Source organism: Myotis myotis, unplaced genomic scaffold (assembly GCF_014108235.1).
Source record: "Myotis myotis isolate mMyoMyo1 unplaced genomic scaffold, mMyoMyo1.p scaffold_m19_p_5, whole genome shotgun sequence".
NCBI classification, from domain to species: domain Eukaryota; kingdom Metazoa; phylum Chordata; class Mammalia; order Chiroptera; family Vespertilionidae; genus Myotis; species Myotis myotis.
The window spans coordinates 3,848,652-3,874,836 of record NW_023416357.1 but is presented as its reverse complement, the minus strand read 5'-3'; the positions used below and the strand labels follow the sequence as shown (position 1 = coordinate 3,874,836).

Here is a 26,185-nt window from a genome sequence, read left to right as displayed (position 1 = left end):
GGGAGAGACAGAGAGAAAGAGAGACATCAATGTGAGAGACACATCCATTGGTTGCCTCCCACAAGCGCAGACCAGGGCCAGGATCGGCAGATGAGGTACATGCCCTCGACCAGAATTGAACTGGGGCCCCCTCAGTCCCAGGCCGGGCGCTCTATCCACTGAGCCACACCAGCTAGGGCGACAACAGACATTTATTTCTGCTTGAACTCAGGATCAAACTCTTAGTTTAAAAGTTGGTTCCTACTTTTTAAAGATATTACTTGAACAACTTTATTTACTTGTTTGCCTAATAACTTAAATATTTTAATACCTTTATGCATCATGCTCTCCAATGGCAAGTAAGAGCTAAGGGCAAAAATCAAAAGTTATAATTTGGAAAGGCAAAATATATATAGACTGTAATAACATTTACCACAATTTAACAACAATTGCCAATACTTTAGATACCGTATAGGATGTTTTGAATTTTATTTTCCATCAAAAGATGGAGATGGATCTGAAATTCATTTCTTTTATCAAAAGATAATTTAACTATAGGACTACAAGATAAATTGTTAGAGTTGACTGCTTATGAAGGATCTAAAGTGACTTTTGAAGCTATAACCTCACTTGCTTAATTCTGTATAAAAATTAAATGAATATCCGGAGTGTGCTGAGATTGCATTATGCCTCTGTGAGCTGGTATCTCTACTGTGTATGTTATTAAAACAAAACATTTTTCCCTGAGAGTAACATTGTCATTAATTCACCTACATTAGGTGTTTTATCAAGCAAGACACAAGTTCATTTATCACATTAGAAACTTATTTTTGCATAATTTAAATATTGGTATATATTTGTACAAATATTTGGTACAAAACAAACATTGGTACATACGGTGTTTGTTCAAAACTGTGTTTAGGCCCTAGCCAGTTTGGCTCAGTGGATAGATATCAGCCTGCGGACCAAAGGATCCTGGGTTTGATTCCGGTCAAGGGCACATACCTCAGCTGCAGGCTCCTCCTGACCCGGGCCCTGGTTGGGGCTAAGCAGGAGGCAAACAATCGATGTCATATCCATATTTCTCTCTGTCTCTCCCTCTCTCTTCCACTCTCTATAAAAATCAATGGGAAAATACCTCGGGTGAGGATTCAAAGAACACACAAAACTGTGTTTAGGCATTTATTATGGGGAAATCGCTATTTCACGCTAACTTTTTTAGTTCTGTTTACACTTGCAATGAACAATGTGCAGTTTTTATTTTATTTCCCCCCGCGTTTGTTCTGATTGCAGTTATTAAAATATTATTTGTCTGTTGAGTCTAATAATAAAAATTGAGCCTTGTATTTTGTGTTTGTTTATTACATAATTTTTCTAATAATTTTTTGTTGTATTTTACAAAAATATTGGTCCCCCAACCATTTGGAAATAACATGCCTTTGACCACACAATCATTTGAGCAGCACTGCTGCTCCCTAGATGGCCACTAGGTGGTGCCCAAGGACCTTCTCCTGGACTTTGCATGACCTTCGGAATGGCACCTCCAATTGAGAAAAAGGCACTTCCTCGCCTTCAACCTTTTCCGGAGAAGTCCCGCAGACCCGTCACAGCGCTCCTATCTGCCAAGCCCACAGGGAAGGCAATTCAGTCTCCCGGTATGGACATTCGTAAAGGGGGCGGGAAGGAGTCTTTCACATGGAGGGGCCTGGCAATCACCGCCTGGCCTAAAGTGATCAAGCAGAATGAGCAGCCGGGCCTGCTGTGCTGATGGCGTGCGATAGAAACATCACCTCTGCAGTGCTCCTGCAGAAGGCATGTCATTAACCGAAGGGAGCCATGAGGAAACAGACAAGTCAGGGCGTGGGACGTAGCGCAAGGCACTTGGCGGGGACTCTTGTAAAAGGCAACGGTAATGAAAAACCAAAGTCGTAGGTCATTATTTTACATTAAAAGAGGCTCATCGCCAACCGAAGGGCATGAACCTTGGTGAGGTACTGTATCCGGGGGAGACAAATGGGGGAAATTTAAATATAAGCTGATTATTAGATAAAATCACTGACGTTTTCTGAAGTTGTGGTCATTGTGAGGTTGGCGGAATGTCTCTGTTCTTGGGAGAGGCGGGTGACGTTCAATGGCTTCTGGAGGAAGAGCACAGCGCCTGGTGTCCATGAGACCACTGTCGCCCTGGGAAGGACCGACAAACTGCATGACTAAGACGCGGATGCGACCGACATTTCTCAGAAATGAACACGCCGAGCCCCACTTCAGGGAAAACAGCCGACAGCTCTGTTGTCGATGGTGGAATGCACCCTGTCAAGCAAAATTTACACAGGGCGACTGGCCTTTAAGAACCTATCCCTTGCTTGACCGGCAGGGCTCCGTGGTTGAGCGGTGACCTCCACACTTCCCTGGACGCCCATGGCCTGCAGGGGCAGGCCACTCCACTCCCTACTGCCTCGGCTCCTTAACCAAAATTAGATCCCAGCATTTCCTGTCCGATGGACAGGGCCTGCTTCAGGAGAGCGCGCCTAGGAACAAAGGAATTTTAACACTTCTCCAACCTATTGGAGCAGCCCAGAGAGCATTCGTGGGAGTACCTCCTAAGTGTGTTAGACCAATGGGGTCACACGATGGGAGTGGCCCCTCTCACTCTTACACTGGTAACCACTTGAAGAATGTTTGCACTCCAGCCCAGTGACCTTGGACTTGATCCTCCCTCCCCCCCACACATTATATATTTTTTTGTTGATTTCAACGAGGAAGGAAGAGTGAGAGAAAGATAGAAACATCTGTGATGAGAGAGAATCATGGTGGATCGGCTGCCTCCTTCAAGTCCCCCACTGGGGATCGAGCCCATAACCCGGGCATGTGCCCTTGACCAGTTTCGAACCAGGGACCTTTCAGTTCACAGGCCGAAGCTCTATCCACTGAGACAAACAGGCTAGGCCACGTATTATATTTTAAAAATTTTCAAATCTACAGAAAAGTTGAATGAGTAGTCAAAGGAACAGCCTGATATCCTTCACCTATTATTTCACACTAGAGGCCCCGTGCAGTGCCGTCCAGGGAAGTGTGGAGTTCCCAAGTTCCCAGCCCGAATGCCCTCGTGTCCTTTCCTGACAAGTGCCCTTAGCGATCTAGGAAGACTGAATGTGTCATCGGTGATATGACTGTGCAGCCCTCTCCACAAATCATGGGCTTGTCCCAGGGCCACAGGGTGAGAGATCTGGGGAAGCCCTGAAGGCAGTGACCTCGCCCTAGTGCAACCCTGTGCTGCGATGCAAGTGCGGCCAGCTGCCCTTCCGGCTGCACGGGGATGTGGAGAAATGGTTTTAATTTGCACAAGAGTCACTGGGTCAGACCTGGCCCTGGCTGGTGATGCCAGTGAGAATCAGGGTGAGGGTTACTCCAGTAGAGTAACGCCGGGTCAATGAACCGAAAGAGGGCTCTGCCAGGGCCCAAGGTCTGAACATAGGAACACGGTGAAGGTAAACATGGACTCAGGCTTTGAAGTCGGCCAGATGTGGATTCAAATTCTGCTTCTGCCACTTGTGCTGCTACAGGCAAGTCAACTACTCTCGGGAAACCCATTTCCATCTGTAAAATGTGAATCGTACGAGTCCCCTCTCGCAGATCTCACAGCACAGTGCTGCGGCCTTTCCTGAGGTAGAACATTTCCAAAGATGAAAGCGTCTCACCCAGATTACTTTCAGTATTTGCAGGAAAGAATCCTAAGTCCTTGCATGTTCCCCTTGCCGATTGCTAAAACTGAAGATGTTGCAAAACCCAGGCCTCGATGCATTTTTAAAATGTTTCAAGTTGTCACACCCATCAACATTTTGGAGTCTTCTAATGGCTTGCTGCCAACACTGTTTGAGTCCATCTTACATACAGCAAGCAATCGCTGCCCTTCTGCGTAAGCAGTCAAGAGCCAGTGTGACAGGACGTCAAAGTTTTGAAAATGTCCTGTTGTTTCTAAGGGCTCTCTCTGAAAAAAGTCACTGATCAAAAAGAGCTACCTGAGCGCCTGGATATCCAGGCATTGCTTCCGAGTAAGAATTTCAGGAAAACCGTAGGACTTCTGGTCCTCAAAGCTCCCGACCTCTGCTGTGCCTTTCGGTGCCCTCTCGTCCTGTTAGCACACAGCGTGAGCGTGCTTTTTCCTTTTCGTCCCCCAGGGCCACCGTGACCGGGAAACAAAGCTCGGCTTCAACCAATAGGCGAGGCTCGTGACTGCCTCTCGCACCGAGCACGCGGGCTGCGCACACGCAGCTGGACAAGGCCAAGGTCTAGGCTTGAGAAACTCGGCTGCCGGAGGGAAAAGTGGTTCGAGAACCAGAATGACCAGATTCTTGATGTTACAATGAAGTGTGTGTGTGTGTGTGTGTGTGTGTGTGTGTTATTAAAAGTACTCACAGTTCAGATGGCACTTATGAACAAGTCACCAGAAGCCCGAAGTGGGAAGCGACTGAAGCTGTAGCTGATAGTCAATTGAAGCGTGTGCCGAGCATGCCAGATCTGCCCTCACTCCGACGCTGCACCGCTCACCCCGTCCTGGGGGCCAACATCCTTCCTAGCTGCCACCCCATTTCTCTTTATCTCACACCCAAGCTGCCGCGTCTCCACTCCCGACGCAGACTCTGCCTCCCCTTGTCAGCATCACCAGGGACCTGCAAACCACACCTCAGAGATGTCAGGTTGTGGAAGGGAAGGGAACACGGAGGGGCTGTGTCAGACTTAAGACTAGACAGACACAGCCATCAAGTGGGCTGGAAGCTTGTGCTATAGGTATTATCGGGACAACTGGCAAACCGCATTGGGCTTCTGGGTGAAGGGATAGTGGGAGTTCTCTGCCATTCTTGCAACAACTACTTATCCTATATAATAAAGAGGTATTATGCAAAATAACCCACACACCCTCACAAGATGGCTGCCTATGACCAGGCCCGCAGGGGGGTTAGTGAGGGACAACAAACGACCAAACAAGCAGGCTGCGTGGGGCGACCAGGCCAGTGGGTGTCCATGAGGGGCAATCAGTTAGGTGGGGGGGTGGGAGGGGTAGTTGGGGGTGATCAGGCCAGCAGGGGGGGGGGGGCAGATGGGGGTGATCAGGTCGGGGGGGGGCAGTTAGGAGCAATCAGTCAGACATCCCCTGAGGGGTCCTGGATGGGAGAGGGTGCAGGCTGGGCTGAGGGGGGACCCCCCCCCCACCCCCCGTGCCTCTAGTCTATAATAAGGTGTAATATGCTAAGCAGACCAGACTTCCAGATGACCCTCCAGGGCTGTGAGGGCCAAGCCCCTTACACGAATGCTGTACATCAGGCCTCTAGTTCGGAAAATAAGGCCAGAGTGCGAGCTGTTAGAAGATGAGGGCTTCATGAGAAGCAGCCGAAGTGGAACCTCTTTCCAGGACATGAGCTGCTCCGTAGGCAACCTGAGTGAAGTTCTGACTTGGACAGCAGGAAAGGCACTTTGTGCACAATGTTGCTCTTGCCGAGGTTATAGTACCCAACTGCCGACATGCAGCCTAAGGGGCTTATGTTCTGGCAGAGAGAATGGAAGTGGCCTACAGTCACACAGCAAGGTAAACTCTCCACAGCCCGAGGATGGAATCAGACAAGAAAGGAGTTCCGCTTTGGTTGGAAACAGGTCACTTTAACCTAGGACTGAAATGGCTGTAACAGCCAGGGACGGTCTGAACTCTGTGATGGGCTTCTCGAAAGGGGGGAGGGGAGCCTTGTGTAACAGTATCTTGTACTCAGATGGACATTAAGTCTGAGATGAACTGTTACACAGTAAGTAATTCCATATTATTTAAATGTTTCATGCTTTAAAAACCCCTTTTCTCACCCGATTATGCCTTTGAGCCATACTACAGAATTGTCAAGGACTGTTTTCTGTTTTTCTTCTTGACTGGAGTTTTGTTGTTGTTTTAAAATACATTTTTATTGATTTCAGAGACCAAGGGAGAGGTAGAGATAGAAATATCAATGATCAGCTGCCTCCTGCATGCCCCCCACTGGGGATCAAGCCCGCAACACAGGCATGTGCCCTTGACCGAAATCGAACCCGGGACCCTTTAGTCCACAGGCCCATACTCTATCCACTGAGCCACACCGGCCAGGGCACTGACTGGAGTTTGAGTCCATGTGTTTTACAGTCAATCAGGTGGAGCAAAATTAGTCATATTGTAGTGTTCCACAGATCTTTCTATCCCTGTGTAAGTTTCCCTAAACAGAAATGTATAAGAGATCTCAATATATAACTAAGCAAAAGCACTAATCAAGATGGGGAAAATAGACACTTTATAAATGAAGATGTACATTTAAGTTACACCAAGAAGTCCATTATACAGTTAAGTACACCAAGGAATAATCAGACTACACAACACTCACAGGGCAAAGACAAAAGGAGGCTGTGCACTCCTGTTATTTGCATTTCCCCTGGGGTCAGGTAGCAGTCCAGGCCCAGAGGGCCCCGAAGACTGAACGTGCCAAGGCTAACTCACATTCCAAAAGCTCTCATGCAGAAAGGCGCTCCACTTCATAAAACCCACTCGACAGGTAACCTAGCCATTCATGTTCAGGCGTGTGAAACTGGGATGACACACAGGGCACGTTTCTTATTTTTTATTTCAACATTTAAAATATTCACAGATGTAGTATATTCATTGGCATCTCCATGGAAGATGTACCAAACAAAGCATACAGGTATTCCACAGTTACAGAAGTACATGTGTGTGACTATGTAAAGATTTTACTCCTAGAATTTATCTGGAAAACCACCACTAAAAAACAAAGAAAAACACACACACACAAAAAAACTTTTGAGTATTTCACTGGATTTCCATAAAAAGTGAAAGACTATCAAGAGAAATACCTAAATATTAGCCAGCACTTTTGTACTATTTCAGACTTTCATATACTCTTTCAACATACCCATGTCATCAGGAACACGTAATTCTCAATTATTTGTCTTTTCCCCTCAATAGCCAAGGCCAAGATGTATATATTTATTTTCATAATCTTTTTTCCAAAAATATTACGCAGAATAGGTTGATCATCACTGGATCTTGACTAGCTAATGAGGTAGGAACAGTCTTCAAAAGAAGTTCTTAAGCATTTATGAAGCAAAACAAAAGAGAATAATCAAATTATATGCAGTTATTCTTTTTTAGTGGTTGTTCTTTTAATAAAATGCCAAGAGCATTGGAAACTGGTCACATGCTACTTGTATGTAAAAGACAGAGTAAAACCCCACGAGAAAGCCCTCTGCTGAGCACATGCCAGGGCCGGTGGTGGTTAAGTCCATGTTGGCATCACACGGCAAGAAACGGCTGCCCCAAATGCCACGCTTTCCTTCTGAGTGATCTTACCAAAAAGATAAAGTTTAAACAGAAACAAAAGTACCCTTTCTTTCAGTAGGAGTTAATTTGGCTCTTATTTTAACCTAGCTCTCATCCTTCCCTACACACACACCCAAAAAAAGATTAATAATTTCTACATAGTGCATATCCAGTAGCATTATTTAAATGAACTTAGCAGTCGACTTACCAAATTCTGCCAGAAAAGCACTCCTTATATGAAGGTTTAACATCGTACACTAAACAGCTGGAAAATGCCTGGGTAATAACAGATTTCAGCACCATCTCTCTATTAGCAGGTTGTTTCAAAATGCACACACTCCTTAAATTCCTGTAAACCTAGGAAAGTCAACAATTATCCCCTCTCCATCTACACCAAAATCAAAGTTCTGTGTTCTAACTACCCTTTCTGTATATATAAGGAATTATTTTTCAAATCTACCCAATCAAGTTAAAAGGACATGTTTCCAAAACAGGGGAAAATTATCAATCAAGTATGCATTGTCTAAAAGACATTATTTGAACACTTTGGTGCCTATTATTTGATGAAGGCTAAAATACCAGAGAGTTTCTTTATTTCCCCAATTACATACTGATTAGGGTTACTGCTAAAAACACTAAAAAAAAAAATCTAAAAATGTAAAAAAATACTTAGAATAGCTGCCAGATAAATTGATAACTGTATGTGGTTTGGAAGATGGTTTTGAAATCAAGTCCTTGACAAGTCTATAAAATGTTCTAGACATAGTTAGCAATCGAACTTGGTATGACAGTGCAACTCTGATATGGCAATAACCAATTACTATTTTACTTTAGCTATCAAAAATAATTTGTCAACAAGCATTTTTTACATCTTTAAACCTTTCTTTTGACTATTCTATCTAGAATCGTGTCCTATCTACATGATCAAAATATCACTAGTTTGCAGAGAATTCTCCCGCCGTCACGGCCTTCTTTACCTTCGGTTACAGCTCCCTTACCTCCTTTTCCTAAGGCACACCAGGCCCTGCTCATTGCTGCCACGGCCCCGAAACCTGTATCTCAATCCATGTCTCTGTCATCGGTTCAGTGAAAATCCTATAGAGCACCTGCTAGGTTAACTAAAAGAACAAAGCCTATTTCTGAAGCAAAGGCCAAAAACCACGAGTCTATGCTCTTTCCCTAAAAACCAACCACACTGCCTCCCCTAACAATAAAGCTCACGATATCCCTGGCTGCATATACTCCATATTCAATGTTTCAAAATAAAATGTTAGGCCAGTAAACTTTCACAACTTTTATTAAATCCTAGTCTAATTTAACAATATCTGATTCTATAGACATCATCCTATGGTGAACATGTTTAATAAGAGAAAGCAAATCAGACATCTAAGTCATTATTTTCTGCAGACTAAGCAATAAGATAACTACTACACAGAACACTACAGGTCATGACATACACTTACTTGCTCAGAGTTTTCACACAAGCCATATTGTTTATCAAACTATGTCTCCTAATATTTAATACAGTAGAATTAGTGATTGTAGTTCTCATATAATATTTTAGTTACAAGTACCTTATTGAAATAACTAACATTTAGACAGTTTCACTGACTTTCCAGATTAGCAAAATATATTCAAGAAAAAGCAAAAAGTGAAATGAACACTGAACATGACAAGTTATAGAAGGAAAATGAAGTAAAGATAAAAAGGGAAGTGAAATATCAGTGGGGTTGAAAATCAGTCTAGACATTTGTTTAGAAGAATCAACTATGGATTTCACAGATCAAGTTTATAAATTCAATACAATATAAATCCTTTTGAATGTAAAAGCCGCATTGAAATTAAAAGGTCTATAAACTGTTAACTTTTGGCCTTAAATAGTACCAATTCTTCTGATCAAAGAAGGCCACAACAGTTAAGATTGTATTACTTGATTTTATTTTACCCTAGGTGGTGGGCACAAAGCAACCCCCTTAATAAAGTTGACAATTAGCTTCACTCAGAACATTTTTAATAATGCACATTAAAAAAAAAAAGTATTCTTACAAATTGTTCTGCAATCCAAATATACAATAGCCTGGAAAACAACATTTAAAAAACAAAGCCAATGTAAAAAGACAGGTTAAAACAACTAGGACAGTACAGGTTTATATGGCTCAGATTTCACAGTTTTCTCACTGCATCGTCAATGTCAGAAATCTGTTCCTTCAGCTGGCTCCATTGCTCAGGGTTTAAGGAAATACCTAAAACAAAGTTTTAAAAATCAAAAGTTGAAAATGTATTTAAGCTTTCCTGAGGGTTTTTAAACTTCCAAATAAAATACTGTTTCATCAAAATTGCCATTTTTGAATGGCACAATGATATAATATTGACAACAAGGTATCTTGTTAACTATAAATTCATCATGATTGCCCGGGATGATCGATGTTCTATCTAGTTTTACTTCCCACACTGCATCTGCAAGACACATACTAAACTCAGCGAGAACAAACGACGACTTGAAGCTTAGCTCACAAATGCTTGCAAACGAGCAATTCCAGCGGCCAGGTCCAGGTTTGGTGTGTGACACCCATTCATTTCGGCATTCCGCTGGCTCCAGCATTTGCTCCCAATTCCCACAGGAGCTCAGGTGAATGACTTGTACGGAGTTCTCCCGGAAGCCTTCATTTCACTTTGGGAAACCCCTGGGATGTAACTTCTTGGAAGGTACAGTCGAGAGACTGGATTCAAATCCCAGCCTCCCTGTCACTAACTACATGACTTCAAAACAATTACAAGTACCTCTGAGCCTAAGTTTTTTTGGCTGATTTGAATTATAAGCTTGGCATATCACTGGGCATCACAAACAAAGCATAATTTAAAATGTTAAAATTTAAAATGTTAGCTAATGACATGTCTGTCCTATTTCAAGTATGAGCAGGAAGAACTTTGTCCTTTAAACTTCCAATACTCTAATACCTGACCCACGCAAATGGAGAAATAAACTAGAATTGAAGAACTGATGATTTCTAAGGAAACTGCTGGGAGGCCATAAACGGAGAGGAAGGAGAACGTATTGGGACAACACCTAGGAAGGACTTTCCAGCTCATCTTACTGGTCAGTAATCGCTGCAGGAAGAAAGAACTCTGGCCTTGGCCACAATGGAACAGCTGGACTGCCCAATCCCAAAGCAGGCTAAACAAGGGAATGAAACCATAGACATTAAGTTTACTAAACCTAAAAACTACAGGAAGGAAACAAGTCAGACCTTACAAGATGACATGCAGGCACAAGAAAACAGAGGCATTTTTTCATTAGCTTGGCACACAAATGTTCTCTAGCTACTTGGTGAATTAATACACATGCTGCGCCTGGCTGGTGTGGCTCAGTGGTAGAGCACCAGCCCATGCACCGAAGGGAGGGCCCATGCGGTGGGCAATGAATCAACGTGCCTCTCTCACATCAATGTCTCTCTACCCCTCTCCACTCTCTAAAGATCAATGGGAAAAGTAACTCGAGTGAGGATAACTAACTAAAGTATGCTAACTTCTTTCTCACCTCAAGGTATCTGCACAATTTCCTCTACTTTGAAAATGATTCCCTCTCCCATACAATTCGCATCACTAACTCTTCCTTTATCTAAAGTGTCAAATGACACTTCCTTAGGAGATTCCCAGAGCACTTCTCCTCTCATAATAATCTGCCCTTTTACTTCTCAGCCCTTATCATTTTAATTATATGTATGTTTATCTGCATAATTTTTTTAATATATATTTTTTATTTATTTCAGAGAGGAAGGGAGAGGGAGAGAGACAGAAACATCAATGATGAAAGAGAATCATTGATTGGCTGCCTCCTGCAGACCCCCAATTGAGGATCGAGCCTACAACCCAGGCACATGCCCTGACCGGGAATCAAACAGAGACCTCCTGGTTCACAGGTCAACGCTCAACCACTGAGCTACGCTGGCTGGGCTCTGCCATAATTTTATCCTCATTAAAGTTAAGCGTTGCCCTGGCAGGGTAGCTCGGTTGGAGTATCATCCCATACATCAAAAAAAAAAAAGGTTGCGGGTTCGATCCCTGGTCTGGGTATGTTCAGGAAGCAACCGAACATCGATGTCCTCCCTCCCTCCCTCCTTCCCTCCCTCTCTCTAGAATTCACAGAAACATATCCTCAGGTGAGGATTAAAAAATAAGAAGTATCATTACCAAAAAGACTACAGAAGATAGTGAACCAACCAAATGAGGATCTTCCTAGTGCACTGACAACATTATTTCATTTCAAACTAGGTCACTTAATTTTTAATTTAGTTCCAATATTAGGACCAAATTCAGGAAATCAAATCTCACCTTTTCTTCCTGGTTTCATTTCACCTTCTTGATCCATCCAATATTCTCTAATATCAATTAGGACTTTTCCTTTAAAGTCCCGTACGCTGACGTACCTCATTTTCCCAATCTGCAAAAGAAACAGAACATAAAAAAGTATTTATTTATAAGTCCATATTTATATTCACAACTTACTGCATACTCACTACTCTTTTAATCACAAAAATAACTACTACTATCAATATCAAAACTACAATCCAAAGGAAATGTCACTATTAAAAAAAAATCTTTGTAAATGATGGAACTAAACAAGCACAACTCACATTTCTAATCATTTTACATTAAAAGAATCATTAGCAAAATAGTGCAACCGCTATGGAAAACAGTATGGAGGTTCCTCAAAAAACAGAACATATGACCCAGCAGCCCCACCTCTGGATATGTACCCACAAGAAATAAAAGCAGGATCCTGAAGAGGTATTATTTGTACACCCATATTCATAGCAACATTACTTACACTAACGTTTGGGATAGGGCAACCCAATGTCCATCTTCTGATAAATGAATGAACAAAATGTGATATATACAAGCAATGGAATATTATTCAGCTTTAAAAGAAAGAAATACGTTCACATGCTGCACCATGGATGAGCCTGAGGCCATTATGGTAAGTGAAATAACAAGTTACCAAAAGATATAGATTGTATGATTCCACTTATAAGATGCCTAGAACAGTCAGATTCCTCTCTGAAATCAATAAAAATATGTATGTATTTTTAAGTGTAAGTATCTTAAGCGGCTATGGCACTGAACTAAACATTTTCATTTTGGTTTTACAATAAGCCTAAGAGCTTGTTGAATAGATACAATTAGATCTACTGAAAATCTACTAAAATAATTTTGATTATTAGATAAGTCAAATAAAAGTTCAATGTGGGCTTGAGCAAGTGGAAGAAACTTTAGGTGATAGGATTTGACCTTGAAAAGTGATCAGCCACTAAATAAGTAAAAAGGAGAAAAAGGCCGAAACCGGTTTGGCTCAGTGGATAGAGCGTCGGCCTGCGGACTGAGGGGTCCCAGGTTCGATTCCGGTCAAGGGCATGTACCTGGGTTGCGGGCACATCCCCAGTGGGGGATGTGCAGGAGGCAGCTGATCGATGTTTCTCTCTCATCGATGTTTCTAACTCTCTATCTCTCTCCCTTCCTCTCTGTAAAAAATCAATAAAATATATTTTTTAAAAAAAAAAAAAAAAAAAAAAAAAAAAAAAAAAAAAAAAAGGAGAAAAAGGTGACAAAGACATAGAAGGGAGAAAGCAGAAAGATACAATACTGATTTTCAAGGGCAGGCTGACCACACTGACCTATACTGCAGAGGACTTAAAAACACTGGAAGAAAATTCTGAAGCCTGTATAGGTTCTTAGAGCAAGGACAAAAAAAAAAAAAAAAAAAAAAAAAACCATCAGAAAAATACTACTACTACTGCTTGTCGTCTGCAAGACTCATCTTCCTAAGATATCAGAAACCTGCAAAGAATTTAAACTCTTACTAGAAAAAGTAAACGTATTTTAAAAGAGACAAGCAATGATCACAAGTAATTGAAGAGGTAGAAAACTGTTGCTGATTTGCATTTAGCCAGTGACAGCATTCCTGAGGCGGTGAAGTGTGGAAAAGTGGAGATGCAGCCAGCTAACCTCCTGAAAGGCACCTGGAACAAGTGCTGAAAGGGCTCCTTTAAGGCTGGGGGTGGGGATGAGGGGGGTGTCGATACATTAAGGAAGTATTTTATAGACTAACCAGTACCTTAGCCATGTACTGTACATGAGAAAGGCTAAAGCCCTAACCGGTTTGGCTCAGTGGATAGAGCGTCGGCCTGCGGACTCAAGGGTCCCAGGTTCGATTCCGGTCAAGGGCATGTACCTTGGTTGCAGGCACATCCCCAGTAGGGGGTGTGCAGGAAGCAGCTGATCGATGTTTCTAACTCTCTATCCCTCTCCCCTCCTCTCTGTAAAAAATCAATAAAATATATTTAAAAATGCTAAAACAGGGATTCATTTGTGGTCTGGAACAAATTAATTCAATTTACATTCTTTCTAATGAGAAAAAATGATTTGGCTTTCGAACAAATTTGGTCTCGAACAGCCTTCTGAAACAAGTTAAGTTAGAGAACCGAGGTTCCACTGTACTTTCTAATGTGCAGTTCTCAATCTCTTCTTTTGGATTTCTATAGCTTTTAAATTCACATTGTTTTAAATACAGCAAAACTACAGACTTCTAGGTGTTAGCAATAATCTAGCATTTGAGGTATTGCTCCCAGGCATGCTGTCAATTTTGGCTCAAATTAAACTCGTTAAAAAAATTTTTTCAGCATCTTATAAATTACTTTCATTTCTACTAACATGTTCTTGTATTTCAATGAATATCCTTAGTCAAGAGCACGCTAATGTACATAAATATTGTGCCTTATTTGATTAAGGCGCTCTGATCATTCTTCAGGTCCAGCCAGAGAAGAAGTCCTCTGGACCCAAGAACCAGCCTTACCTGGAACATGTTGTCATCCCTGCTGCTGCTGCTCTGTTTAGAAGACGACAGGGCTCTTGAAGTCTCACCAGTCTTTTGCTTCTTTACAGGCTTTTCTGAAGCAACTTGCTTTTTCCTCTTTAACTTGAAAGAAAAATATGAATATGGTTAAAATTTGCACACTTAATAAAACACTTCTCAGATTTATGGACACAAAAAGGGGGGTGGGGGTGGTATGTATAAGTTCAGTGATGAACAGGAACCTCACAGGACGATCTGACCATAGACCCTACCTGGGCAGGTCAATGCCTGTACCTTTTAGTACAAGATGCATCTTTGCATTAAGCCCTGTCCACTGTTTCTGAGCACCTGGGTGCGCACACCTTTGAAAGGCCTAGTTTTCAGACGCCTGGGAGCTTCAGCACCCGCAGGAGAACACGGTCTTGCTAACTGCCCTGTAAGCCAATCCCAGCCTCGCCTTCCATGTAATCTTGTTTCCTTCGTAATTCCAAATGTACAAGTGCAAAAGTGTCCTTCTCCAGAGCATTAGGTCTTGCTTCCCAACAATGTCATCAGTTTGGCTTAATTAACTCTTATAAAAATTCACTACAAGTTTAGACATTTCTTACATGAACAGGTTCAAGATTCCAATACTTTTTAATACTTAAAGGATCAAAAGTCTGCATTTACTCATTAAATAAAAAATATAAACATAGCCAAGATCCACCTGACAATGAAACTTTAAAACTAACCTAACACTGGTATATAGTAGTATTTGCAAACAGTTCTGAGGCACCCCAAAAATACTTTAGGCATTAGAGTGGTATTAAGCAGAAAAATTTATTTTGTAGATCAGAATCCCACATAAGGTTTCTTTGGGAGGAACAACAAAAAAAGATGAGGGGCCTAATATTTTTGAATAAACTTTTGGGAACCACAAGTCTACTAAAGCTATAAAGGGGAAATACTAACTAGGAAGAATACAACCAACTTATTCCATTTCTAGGATATGATTATCTATTTATGCTCTGTCTATTCCAAGAGACACTTACACTGGCTTAGGGAATCTGAGTAGACAAAACTAAGAAATCTATTTTGTACTGCGCACAAGTCAACTCTAAAACGTCATCACAAAAAAAAAAAAAACACAGCTGAAGATAGACAGCAATGTATTAGACTAGCATTCAGAAGCAAAACAATGTTTTAAAAGCAGCATCATTGCAAAAGCTTTTTATATAATCTGTCTCAAAATGAGCTAACAGCCCATGAAAACCAGTAGAGTTCCCAACCCAAACAGTAGAGGGCACTCATGTTCCTTAGTGAAAGCCTAAGCTGGTATGGGGTGGGCAAAAGTAGGCTTACAGTTGTAATAATGAATAATGCAACTAACAAACAATAGCGCGATAAACTGTTTCATGTATTCACAACTGGAAACCTACTTTTGTCCACCTGTGTATATTAATTTACTAATTTAGATGAAGCTAGACATAACATAATGTACACAAACAAAAAGAAATGGATGTATTTAACATGTCCTTAGGATTAATAGTACTATTTGGGATAATCAGCAAAAATTAACTCTGCTCAAGAAGCAAAAGCAGCCCTGACCAGTTTGGCTCAGTGGATGGAGTGTTGGCCTGTAGACCCAGGTTCGGTTCCGGTCAAGGGCATGTACGTTGGTTGCGGGCACAAAACCAGTGGGCTGTGTGCAGGAGGCAGCTGATCGATGTTTCTAACTCTCTATCTCTCTCCCTTCCTCTCTGTAAAAAATCAATAAAATATTTTTTAAAAAAATAACAATAAAAAAAAAATAAAAAAGCAAAAGCAATTATTCTTTACATCAGGGTCTGTATAGCTAGTCCCTGTGGACTGGTACATACCTGACACACAAAAGCTCAATAAAAATACGTTGAATGAACGTATTCAAATGCTCTGCTGGTGTAATAGAGAGATTCCCTACTACAGTACATATATTCTCTGAAGCCTGTTTCACTCTTCCAGATGATATCATGTTCTGTATTTCCCTATGAAAATCCATCTCCCCCAAGCTCCCCCTTAAGCTCTCTCTTAACTGACACTGCCACCAGGCTCGGAGACCCCACTGTGAGGGCTTCTAGGAGACAGAGGACAGTGCGTGGAAGGCAGACCCGATGAAGTGTGAGGTGCTCAGCGAAGGAGAATAGTGCACCACGCACAGTGCAGCGGCCATCTGATGCGGAAAAAGCCTACTCTGCCTCAACAGGCAATTTCACGTCAGCTATGCTGGGGGCTGAAAGGAGGGAACCAGAGTAAATAGCATTCTAACTTAAAATGCACCAACCCTACACTTTAAGAAATACTTGTGGCTGGATAAACACCAATGACTGAGACAGTGGTCAAAATTGACATATGCATTCAAGGAGTACAGATAATTTGGATCAATTACTTCATACAATAGCTACAGATTAAGCCCATCTCTAAATAATGGCAAACAGTGACTTTGGCCTAATTCTAATGCTATTCCTCTAGGGCAGCGGTTGTCAAACCTGTGGGTTGCGAACAATGAAAATACATCCTGCATATCAAATATTTACATTACAATTCATAACAGTAGCAAAATTAGTTATGAAGTAGCCACAAAAATAATTTGATGGTTGGGGGTCACCACAACATGAGGAACTGTATTAAAGGGCCGCGGCGTTAGGAAGGTTGAGAACCGCTGCTCTAGGGTCTATGGCAGTGGTCTGCAGGTGTAGGGCTCCTCACAGAAGTCAGTCTGAGGCTGCCTGGAGTCTGATTTAGGGACGAGGGGTGGCATGGAGCAGCACTCTCAGCATCTGAATGAAGATCCAGGCCACCCCACTTTCAGAAACACCCATCCTGTCTCTCACTGTAAGATTCCGACACACGGTGCTGTCCCTCGGAACTGGCTATGGCAATGCTGCGGAAGGAAGGACTACAGAAATGACCTGGTGCAGTAACAGTCACCTTTTTGTCAACTTCACTGTCAGAATCGCTGCCAGAAGAGCTTGAAGAAACAAGTTCCTTTGATTTAGGCATTCTGAAAGAAAAACGTATTATGTAAGTAATTTACAAATTGCTCTATTACATTCATTTTAACTCTCCCCCAACCAAAAATTTAAGAAATTCCATGGTTCATGCTACCATTTTGTAGTACTGGAGTTTATACTGAGGGAATGCTAGAAGTTATATTCTAACCTGTACTCTTCCAAGCTGAAGATAACATGCAGAGTAAATGTCGTACACATCGCACACTCTTACACCCTTTCTCAGAGCCAATGTGCATTTTTATTCTTCATTTTAGCAGGGTTAGATGTATGAGTAGGGTCCATTGCAAGCAGCAGCTGACAGCCACCAGGGGAAGCCAGGGGGAGTAAGTCCTCTCAGTAAGGCTTTCCACTTCTCATTGTTGAGACCAAACATAAAATTATTCACCACAGGAAATAACCACAACATTCACACAACATGGGGAATACTTGCACTATACCAGTGGTTCTCAACCTTGGCTGCACATTAGAATCACCTGAGAATCTTTTCAAAATCCTGATTTCTGGGCATCATCCTCCAGAAAGTCTGTTTTTTTGTTACTAATGTTGTGGCCCCACCTCATAACAAAGAAACAGAATTTCCAGAGAATGAGGCCCAGAAATCAGGATTTTGAAAAGATTCCCAGGTGATTCTAATGTGCAGCCAAGGTTGAGAACCACTGCACTATACCGATGTTGATATACAATTAATTGCCATTATAATACTAGTAAAGGCCCAGTGCACAAAATTCGTGCACTCAGGGGGTCACTCAGCCAGGCCTGCGCCCTCTAGTGGTCCAGGAGCCCTTGGGGGATGTCCCACTGCCATGGAGGCAGGAAAGGCTCCCACAACCACCGCAGGGCTGGCAAGCATCGCTTCTGGCTGCGCAGCACTCCCCGTGGGAGCACACTAACCATGAGGGGGCAGCTCCTGCATTGAGCGTCTGCCCCCTGGTGCTCACTGCATGTCATAGCAACCAGTCATTCTGGTTGTTGGGTCCTAATGGTCTCTTAGGCTTTTATATAGATTTTTCTTATTTTGTACACGTTCTTAATTTTCTTTGGCTTTTTGACCATGCCATCAAATAACAAGGACTAATTCAGAGCTCACAAAGTTATACATAATTCACAATTCGTTACATTTTAACACTGATTTTTCTACTCTGGAATATACTAAAATTTGAAGACTCTGCTTTTGGCAGAGGCAAAACCTGTCCTCAAATTCCCACGGAGACCCTCGCTCCCCAGGTGCCTAAGCAGCAAGGCAGAGAGCCCTGCACATCTACATTTGCAGAGATTTGTTTAAAGCCTAGATCCCGAATTTCAAGGAATTCCAAGACCCGCTGAACCTATTTTCAAGGCACTTACACCAGGGGGGTAAGAAGTTACCTTCAGCTCTCTCCATCTCCCCCTCTCAAGAGACTGAGCCAGAGTTTTCTATGCCCTAAAGGGCCCGGTATGCACCACAGTCTTTCACGTGTTTAAAAACCAAAGGCTTCATTTCTTCCTTTAAAAAGTCAGAAATAACGCAGCACTCTAGAGGGAACTTGCATTAGCAGTGGCCCTGACTGTGTCCACAACAGGAGGTCAAGGTAAAGGGCCCCATCCTGGACATGAAGTTCCAAATGGGGGCGCGGGGGGGGGGGGGGGGGGGGGAGGGACAACCTGCACGACCACGTCTCGCCTCGCCCGTTATTCCTGCTCCTGCTCCATGTCACACCTATCTCCAAATCTACCCCGTTGTGTATGCTAGCTGCTGATAATGCCAGGAAACATTTCAAAACTAAATTAAACAGCGCCCATGCTTCCCTCTGAAACGCCGCCATCTGCCTAAAGCAGCCTGGGGCCTAGGTCCGTTTCCAAGACACCCACTCTCCTTTTCAGCGAGTGCGACCATTAACAGGACAAGGTAATGGCACCGAAGCCGGCCTCTCAGGACGGATGGAAATAGGTATTTATGTTCACCCCAGAAGCCTTTATTGTTCAAAAAAAAAAAAAAAAAAAAAAAAGGCAGGCAGGCTCGTAGTTCAGGCAAATGATACTAACATCGCTAAACTACATACAAAACCAAACAAACAAACAAACAAAAAACACGAAATCGCTGGCGTGGAGGACTGGGGACGAGGCGGTCAACAGATCGGCCGGGACTAAGGGCACAGGAGCGCGGTGCAGCCCGAGGGGGTCCTCCCGGGGCGCGGGGGCTGGAGGGGGCCCGGGGCTGCGGGGGAGGGGGCCAGGGATGCGAGGGAGGGGACCGGGTCGGGCCGGCGGCGTCGTCGGGGGCGTGGGAGGCGGCGAGTGCGGCGGCGGCCGAGCGGGAAGGGGAGGGCCTTGCACCAGCGCCATTTTCTCCGCTCGGAGCGCTCGCCACCCCCGGCCGCAGCCGGCCGCCCTCGGCCCCCACCCCGCCCTCCTCCGTCGGGGTCCGCGCGCCCCCGCCCTGGAGCGCCCCCACCCGGGAGGCAGGAGCGGGGGCGGGGGCCCGGGAGGCCTGGGGAGGAGCGGCCCCGCACGCGCCCCCGCCCCTGCCCGAGCCGCCGCCGCATTGTCCGGGGCGCCCGGCCCCCTGCCCGCGGCTCCGCGTGCCCGGCCGCGCCCCGAACCCCGGGCCGCCGCGCCCGTCCCTGGGCCGTTCCCGGGGGCAGCTCCCGGCGCCGAGGGGGCTGCGGCTCCCGGGCGCGGGGTCCTGGCGGAGGAGGGTCGGCCCCGGGGTGGGGGGGGGTCCGTGGGGCCGAGGCGGGGAGGGGCGGGTCAGCAGCGCCGCCCTTTCCCGCTCGGTCACCGCCGGGGAGAGCGGAGGCCGCAGGCGGCGCGGGGCCGGGGAGGGTGGGCGCGGGCGCCGGGGGCCGGGGCGCGGGTGGGGGCGGGCCGCGTACTCACGCTGCGCCGCTGCCGCCGACCTGCCCTGCTCGCTCGCTCCTCGCCACTGACAGGGAACCGGACGTGACGGAAGCCGAGGCCCTGGCCCCGCCCCCGGCACGTGACGGGGCGTGGCCTCTCCGCAGAAACCCGCACCCAGACCCTTTCCAGGGCCTTAAAGGGACCGCCCCTCGTCCCAAACCACTGTGGTTCTCAACCTTGGCTGCACATTAGAACCACCTGGGAATCTTTTTCAAATCCTGATGTCTGGGTCTCATCCTCCGGAAATTCTGTTTCTTTGTTGCTAATGTTGTGGCCCCACCCCATAACAAAGAAACAGAATTTCTGGAGGATGCGGCCCAGACATCAGGATTTGAAAAAGATTCCCAGGTGGTTCTAATGTGCAGCCAAGGTTGAGAACCACTGTCCTAAAGAGACGAATGAAAAAAACCTGAAAGACCAGCACCAAGGCGAGAGAGACCAGGTGGAGTGGGAAAAGGAGGCTGGAGTCAGTGAGAGGGGAGGAGGAGTCAGCCCTGGAGGCATCGAGAAAGAGCGGGGGAGGCGCTGAAGCCAGAGGGGAAAGTGCCTTGAACCAAGTGCAGAGAGCTTGGACTTTATTCCAGGTGAAAAAGAAGGCAGTGAGCCCTGGCCGGTTTGGCTCAGTGGGTAGAGCGTCGGCCTGCAAACTGAAGGGTCCCAGGTTCGATTCCAGTCAAGGGCACGTGCCCGGGGTTGTGGGCTCCATCCCCAGCGTGGGGCGTGCAGGAGGCAGCTGACCCATGATTCTCGCCATTGATGTTTCTCTCTCGCGCCTTCTCCCTCCCTCTCTGAAATCAATAAGAATATATTGTTTAAAGAAGAAGAATGAGTGTGGAAAGCTGAGCAGTGAAATGTCTTCGGGAGGGTTGAAGGAAGAAGAAGGGAGAGCTGGGAGCTGGGAACAGCGTAGGGGAGGATGCTCTAACAGCCAGGGTGAGAAGGGACCCGTTCCTAGAATATCAGAGTGACTGTCCTTTGGACTCGGCCCCAGCTGAGCTCTCTGTGCCCATGCCTGGTCCAACAGAGGGAGGGAGCATGACGAGTAATAAGAAAAGATCTGTTCTAAACGTAAACCCCCGGGTGCAAGGGGCTCTGCTCCGAGACCCGCTCGTGTGCAGGGAATGCGGAGGGGAGAGAGCCAGCCTTCCTTCTTAGCCACTGATTATGGCACAGCTGTGGAATGGTGTCCACCGAAAACAAACTCCTAGACCTGCATGCGCAGCAAGAGAGGAGGCCCTACCCAGGAGGGAGAGGAGGCCGTAGTAGGAAATAGGCCTCTGTGGTCCATCTCCAGCATAGTCAACTTTTTCAAAAAAATATATTTTATTGATTTTTTTACGGAGAGGAAGGGAGAGGGATAGAGAGTTAGAAACATCGATGAGAGAGAAACATCGATCAGCTGCCTCCTGCACACCTCCTACTGGGGATGTGCCCGCAACCAAGGTACATGCCCTTGACCGGAATCGAACCTGGGACCCTTCAGTTCGCAGCCCGCGCTCTATCCACTGAGCCAAACCACAAGTATAGTCAACTTTTAATGGAAACAGTTACTGAATTTCCCCAGAGCAAGCAATGTAGGGGGGAGGGAAGAGGATATAAGAACAAAGAACTGGGGACGTGAGCCAGCATCATGGTGGAAACCCCCAGGTCCCGGCCTCAACTAGACGGGGGGAGGTGGCAGCAACTAGAAAAGGCCTAAGCCCAATATTTGTTAGTGACCCAAGGGGAGACAATAAGACCTAGGCTACCAATGGGGGAACAGGTGACCCCATAACACTCAGCCAATGAGGAACCGGAGGAGGGAGGGTAAAAAGGCTGTGATTGCTACTCCATGTGTGCCTGGACAATGGGACAGACGCCGCTCTCTCGAGAACGCATTGAAGTCTCGTTTTCCCCATACTCTGTCTCCGCGTCCCTTATTGGAATTCGGACCGATGAGCCTTTCTCACAGCACGGACCCCAGCAGAGCAACCTTTGGTGAAAACAGTGCTCAGTGGTGATGGCCAGCCCGGGCTCGCTCACTCCCAGAGGAGGAGCTCTGAGAACGCCTTCGCGTGGCCGCCAGAGCAGAGGACATACACGGTGCAGAACCCCAAACTATGGAGAAGGACTGCACGTGGAGGAAGGGGAAGGGACTTGGAGCAAAGTCGAAGCGGAATGCTATCGAAGCTCAGAATTACAGGCCCAAGATGCCATGGAAAGTTAGGGGTGCAGGGAATGGAGTGAAAAAAGGGGGGAAAGATGGGATGTCCCTTTATGGAACCTGACCCTCAGAGGGGAGGGGAACTGTACCTTATCTGGACAACTTAGAGGAGGGATGGAGGGATGGTATGTGTGAAGGGGTTCCGTGGCAAATAGAAGACAGGAGACTGAGTCAAAATCCCAGGCCCTTTCCCCTTCTAGCACTAGTTGACTCTTAAAAGATTAAATGCAGACAAAAACACAAATTAATTTCTTTTTTAAAAATTGTTAAATCTAAATCATAATGAAGTAAAGGTAGCAAAGCCCGACTGGTGTGGCTCAGTGGTTGAGCTTTTGACCTAGGAACCAGGAGGTCACGGTTCCATTCCCAGTCAGGGCACAGGCCCGGACTGTGGGCTCCATCCCCAGTGTGGGGCGTGCAGGAGGCAGCCTATCAATCGATGATTCTCTCTCATCATTGATGTTTCTATCTCTCTCTCCCCGTCTCCGTTCCTCTCTGAAATAAAAAAAAAAAAATTTTTTTTTCTTTAAAGTAGCCAAGAATATATACACTGACACAGCTGCTGCTTGGCCGCCCTGCTCACCTCCACCCTCACACACACCTACCTAAGGAAACGATAGAAGACATTTTCCTCCACCTCCTTGGGGTCTCCACCGGGCCTCAGAATTAAATGACATCAGACCGAAAAGCATACAGATTTACTTAATATAAGCTTCATGTGACACAGGGGCCCTCATAAGGCAATGAAGACCAGAGAAGTGGCAAAGCCTAAATGCTTTTATACGTCATCAACCTAGAGGTATTTGTGGAAAAAGTGACTAAGGTATGTAGGGAGACTAAAGGTGGGAATTATTTGAACGAGATCTATTTGTATGGAATTCTCTCTGTCTCAACTTCCTGTCGTGATGATAAGAATGCTAATTTCCTTCCTGTATAGGAAAGGCATTTTCCATACAGTGGGTCTTATCTGCTGATTTGAGAGAGGAAAGGGGAGGATCAGGATGTCCTTCTCATACCGGCTGTTTGGCGTGTGGTTTTAAGTGCCTTTAGCTCAAAAATAATTTGTATGTCAATGTTGAGGCCTATTATGGGGTGACATGTTCTGGTCTCCGTCAAAATCATGCTCATCACTCCAGGTAAACTGAGCACATGTAGACAAGTAGTCCTGGGCAGGGCCACCCCTTCTCCCATTAACAAAGGTGTCTTTCAGCTGCAGTGTCATTGAAGGAACTGGGCGGGGCCTGCGGTCCGGTTGGGTTTCGATTCTCTGGGCCTCGGGGTGAACTGCTAAGGAAGTAGGAATTTTTAGAAGCAGGGAGAGGTGATGTTTTGCATGTGAATGCAGTTGGCTCAGTTTTCTTGGGTGGTGAAGCGATTCATCGTAAGTGATTTTTCTTTTCTTTTTTTTTCAGTAGATGTAATTCAAAAAATAAGAATAAATTCTTACATTCGAGTGAAAGAGGGAGGAAAAATCTTATTCGAAGCAAAAGAGGGCCACAATTGCTTTTAAGTAACAGGAGGCCAAGCACTTCCACACTCCTTCACACAGCATACACTGCTCACATGGTGCCGACAGGCCAAGGTGTGTTTGGCTCCTGGGTGTGGATGCTTCGACGTATGAATTATAGATCAGTTCTCTTTGTTCCAACCAGCACCACCTGGGTAGCCCAACGCTCCTTACCGCGGGTACTTGAAAGAAAATGCACTTCTTTGGATTGTCTAATGCAGAAAGGCAAAAATACATGCACACGTGCACATACACATCATAGGAGGGAGGTGTCATTCACGAGCATTTGTACAGGATGGGGTGGGGAACTGCTCGTTTTACCAGAAATTTCTAGAGGGACTCTTTGGAGGTAAAGGACTACCTACCTGCCTCCAGGCTTTGCTCTGGAAGAAATGGGTGATTCCTCAAAGAAGCGTTAGTAAATAAATGAACTGCATTTGGAATATCTGCTGGTAGACCAGAACGGGAGGCGGTTTGGGGAGCAGGAAGGAGAGAAAACTGCTCGGTTACTGGGAAAGACCAGAGCCTGCGGAACAGCCAGATCATGAGAGGTTCCTGGAGTCTGGGCGAGGTTGAGGGGACTTTAAGGAGTCCCTGCGATGCTACACGGCGAACACCCTCCATTGCTCATTTCTTCCGCAACTTCAAAGGAAGAAGCATTCAAGCAGCAGGATATTATTGTGAAATGTGGCCCCTGTTCCCAGCACCTCTGCTTTCTCTCCCTGGCCCTCCCCCGCTCCCCACTTTCTCAGCCATAGCATCCACAAGGACCAGAGGGTTATAGCAGAGCAAGGGGGGCAGATTCTTAGCTTTGGGCTTTTAAACCTCGGGATTTAAAAGAATATGTCACTAGCCAAAGCCTGTTCTTTCTCCCCCTATCCTGCCACTCTCCAGATATTCTCCCGACCCGGGGAAGGGGGAGTCAGAGAGAAAGGAGATGAACCTTCTCTTCAGGGTCTTGGAGACTTAGCTCTGCTCCTGTCCCCCAACCAACCCTGGCAGAAGATCCCCAAGGAGACTGGGCATCTGAGAGCAAAGCAAACCTGCACCTTGCTTCCCAGGTGGGCAGGCCCCACAGGGTGTGGGGAGCATGTCCGCCGCACATCAAGGAGGGGGGCCTACGGCAGCTTTGCTGAATCCCGGGCTGCCCAGGTGCTGCAGGACTCGGCAGAATGTCTTCCTCAGGGCCCTGGCAGCCAGCAGAGGTGGGCGGCCTTGCAGTCAGGGTGCAGCTATCTCACCAGCCATGACCTCAACAGAGTGGACAGAACAAAGCACATCTCAACAATGCCCGTGGGAGGAAGGACGTGGGACCAGAACCAAACAAGAGGAACTCTGCAATGCAGACCAGCTGGGGAAAGAGGCTGGATCCCACCACCACCCTTGATGCTCTGACACCATATACGCCTGCCGACGCCCACCCAGAACTTAGCTGCGGAGAAAGACGGAAGGGGAGAAATCGTGACCTGAAGTTGGCTAAGATGACGTTTCTGCCACTGGATGCAATGGCGATCATGAAACGCAATCATAGAAAATCAAGACAGTCGCCTTTCTCCTGAACCTCAGTTTATAGCACAAGAGCCCTACCTGTGATGGACCAAGAGGAGGGAACCAGAAAGGAAGGGAAAGGAGCCGTGCTATGTGCCAGGGTGGGGTGGGCACAGAGCGCGGTCAGTCTCCCCTGGCTTAGGATCCAGGCTAGAACGGGAAAGCAGACCGCAGCTCGGATTAACTAGACCGTCACTCCTCCAGAAAGTTTTGGGAAACGGAAGGCCGGAGGTCCTGTGGCGCATGAAATGTTAGCAGCCGCCATTCCCTGGGCTATGAGAAGAGAGAGTGTTGGCTCTGGATGTCCAGGTGTCTTGGGGCCACTTAGGATGGGGCCACTTGGATCATAGTGCAGAAGGGAAGACAAGCGAAAGGGAGTTGGGAAGGGAGGGGACACATGTAAGGCGGGGTACCCCCTCTTCCTAAGAGGAGACCCAGAAAGCATCTAACTTCACAGGGTATGAGTTACAACCCTCGGACGCAGTGAATGAGAAAAAGCTCAGCCGAAACAAGCCATGTTTCATAGGCTTTGAAGAAGAGGGTAAGACTGGTTTTCTTTCTCCTTTCCTACCTACAGTCTGGAGCATTAGGCCCAGAGACAGAGAGGGAAGGGACCAGCAAGGTATTGTCCTGATGTTCTATAGGCCTGACTGTAAAGGGACACAACACAGATCCAAAAGTCACCAGCAGCCCTTGCTGGTTTGGAGCGTCAGCCTGAGTTCCATTCCGGTCAAGGGCACAGGCCTGGGTTGCAGGCTCAGTCCCCAGTGGGGAGCATGCAAGAGGCAGCCAATTAATGATTCTCTCATCATTGATGTTTTTCTCTCTCTCTCTCACTCTCCCTTCC

The 26,185-nt window shown here is 45.8% G+C and overlaps 1 protein-coding gene across 3 annotated transcripts; it reads right to left on the bottom strand.

The window, feature by feature from the left end:
* Positions 1-6,593: 6,593 nt before the first annotated feature.
* SUB1 (SUB1 regulator of transcription) lies at positions 6,594-20,154 on the bottom strand. Of its 3 annotated transcripts, XM_036310821.1 has the most exons (6): positions 20,060-20,142; positions 17,352-17,552; positions 17,121-17,193; positions 14,175-14,297; positions 11,657-11,765; positions 6,594-9,567 (listed from the first exon to the last, which is right to left on the bottom strand). In XM_036310821.1, the coding sequence occupies exons 2-6, from the start codon at positions 17,399-17,401 to the stop codon at positions 9,488-9,490; spliced, it is 435 nt and encodes a 144-aa protein (XP_036166714.1). In that variant the 5' UTR covers positions 17,402-17,552; positions 20,060-20,142; the 3' UTR covers positions 6,594-9,487. The 3 variants fall into 3 exon arrangements, with proteins under 3 accessions (XP_036166714.1, XP_036166715.1, XP_036166716.1); XM_036310822.1 differs by lacking the exon at positions 17,352-17,552 and having other exon boundaries at positions 20,060-20,154; XM_036310823.1 differs by lacking the exons at positions 17,352-17,552; positions 20,060-20,142 and adding an exon at positions 18,569-18,748.
* Positions 20,155-26,185: the final 6,031 nt, after the last annotated feature.

Bases quoted from the DNA above. Each gene is read 5' to 3' on its own strand.
- SUB1 (XM_036310821.1), bottom strand. From the start codon at position 17,401: ATGTGTACGACATTTACTCTGCATGTTATCTTCAGCTTGGAAGAGTAC. The intron at 17,194-17,351 runs GTTAGAATATAA...TTTTTCTTTCAG, and splicing joins TTCAGCTTGGAAGAGTACAG to AATGCCTAAATCAAAGGAAC. The intron at 9,568-11,656 runs GTGAGATTTGAT...ACTTTGTTTTAG, and splicing joins AATGAAACCAGGAAGAAAAG to GTATTTCCTTAAACCCTGAG.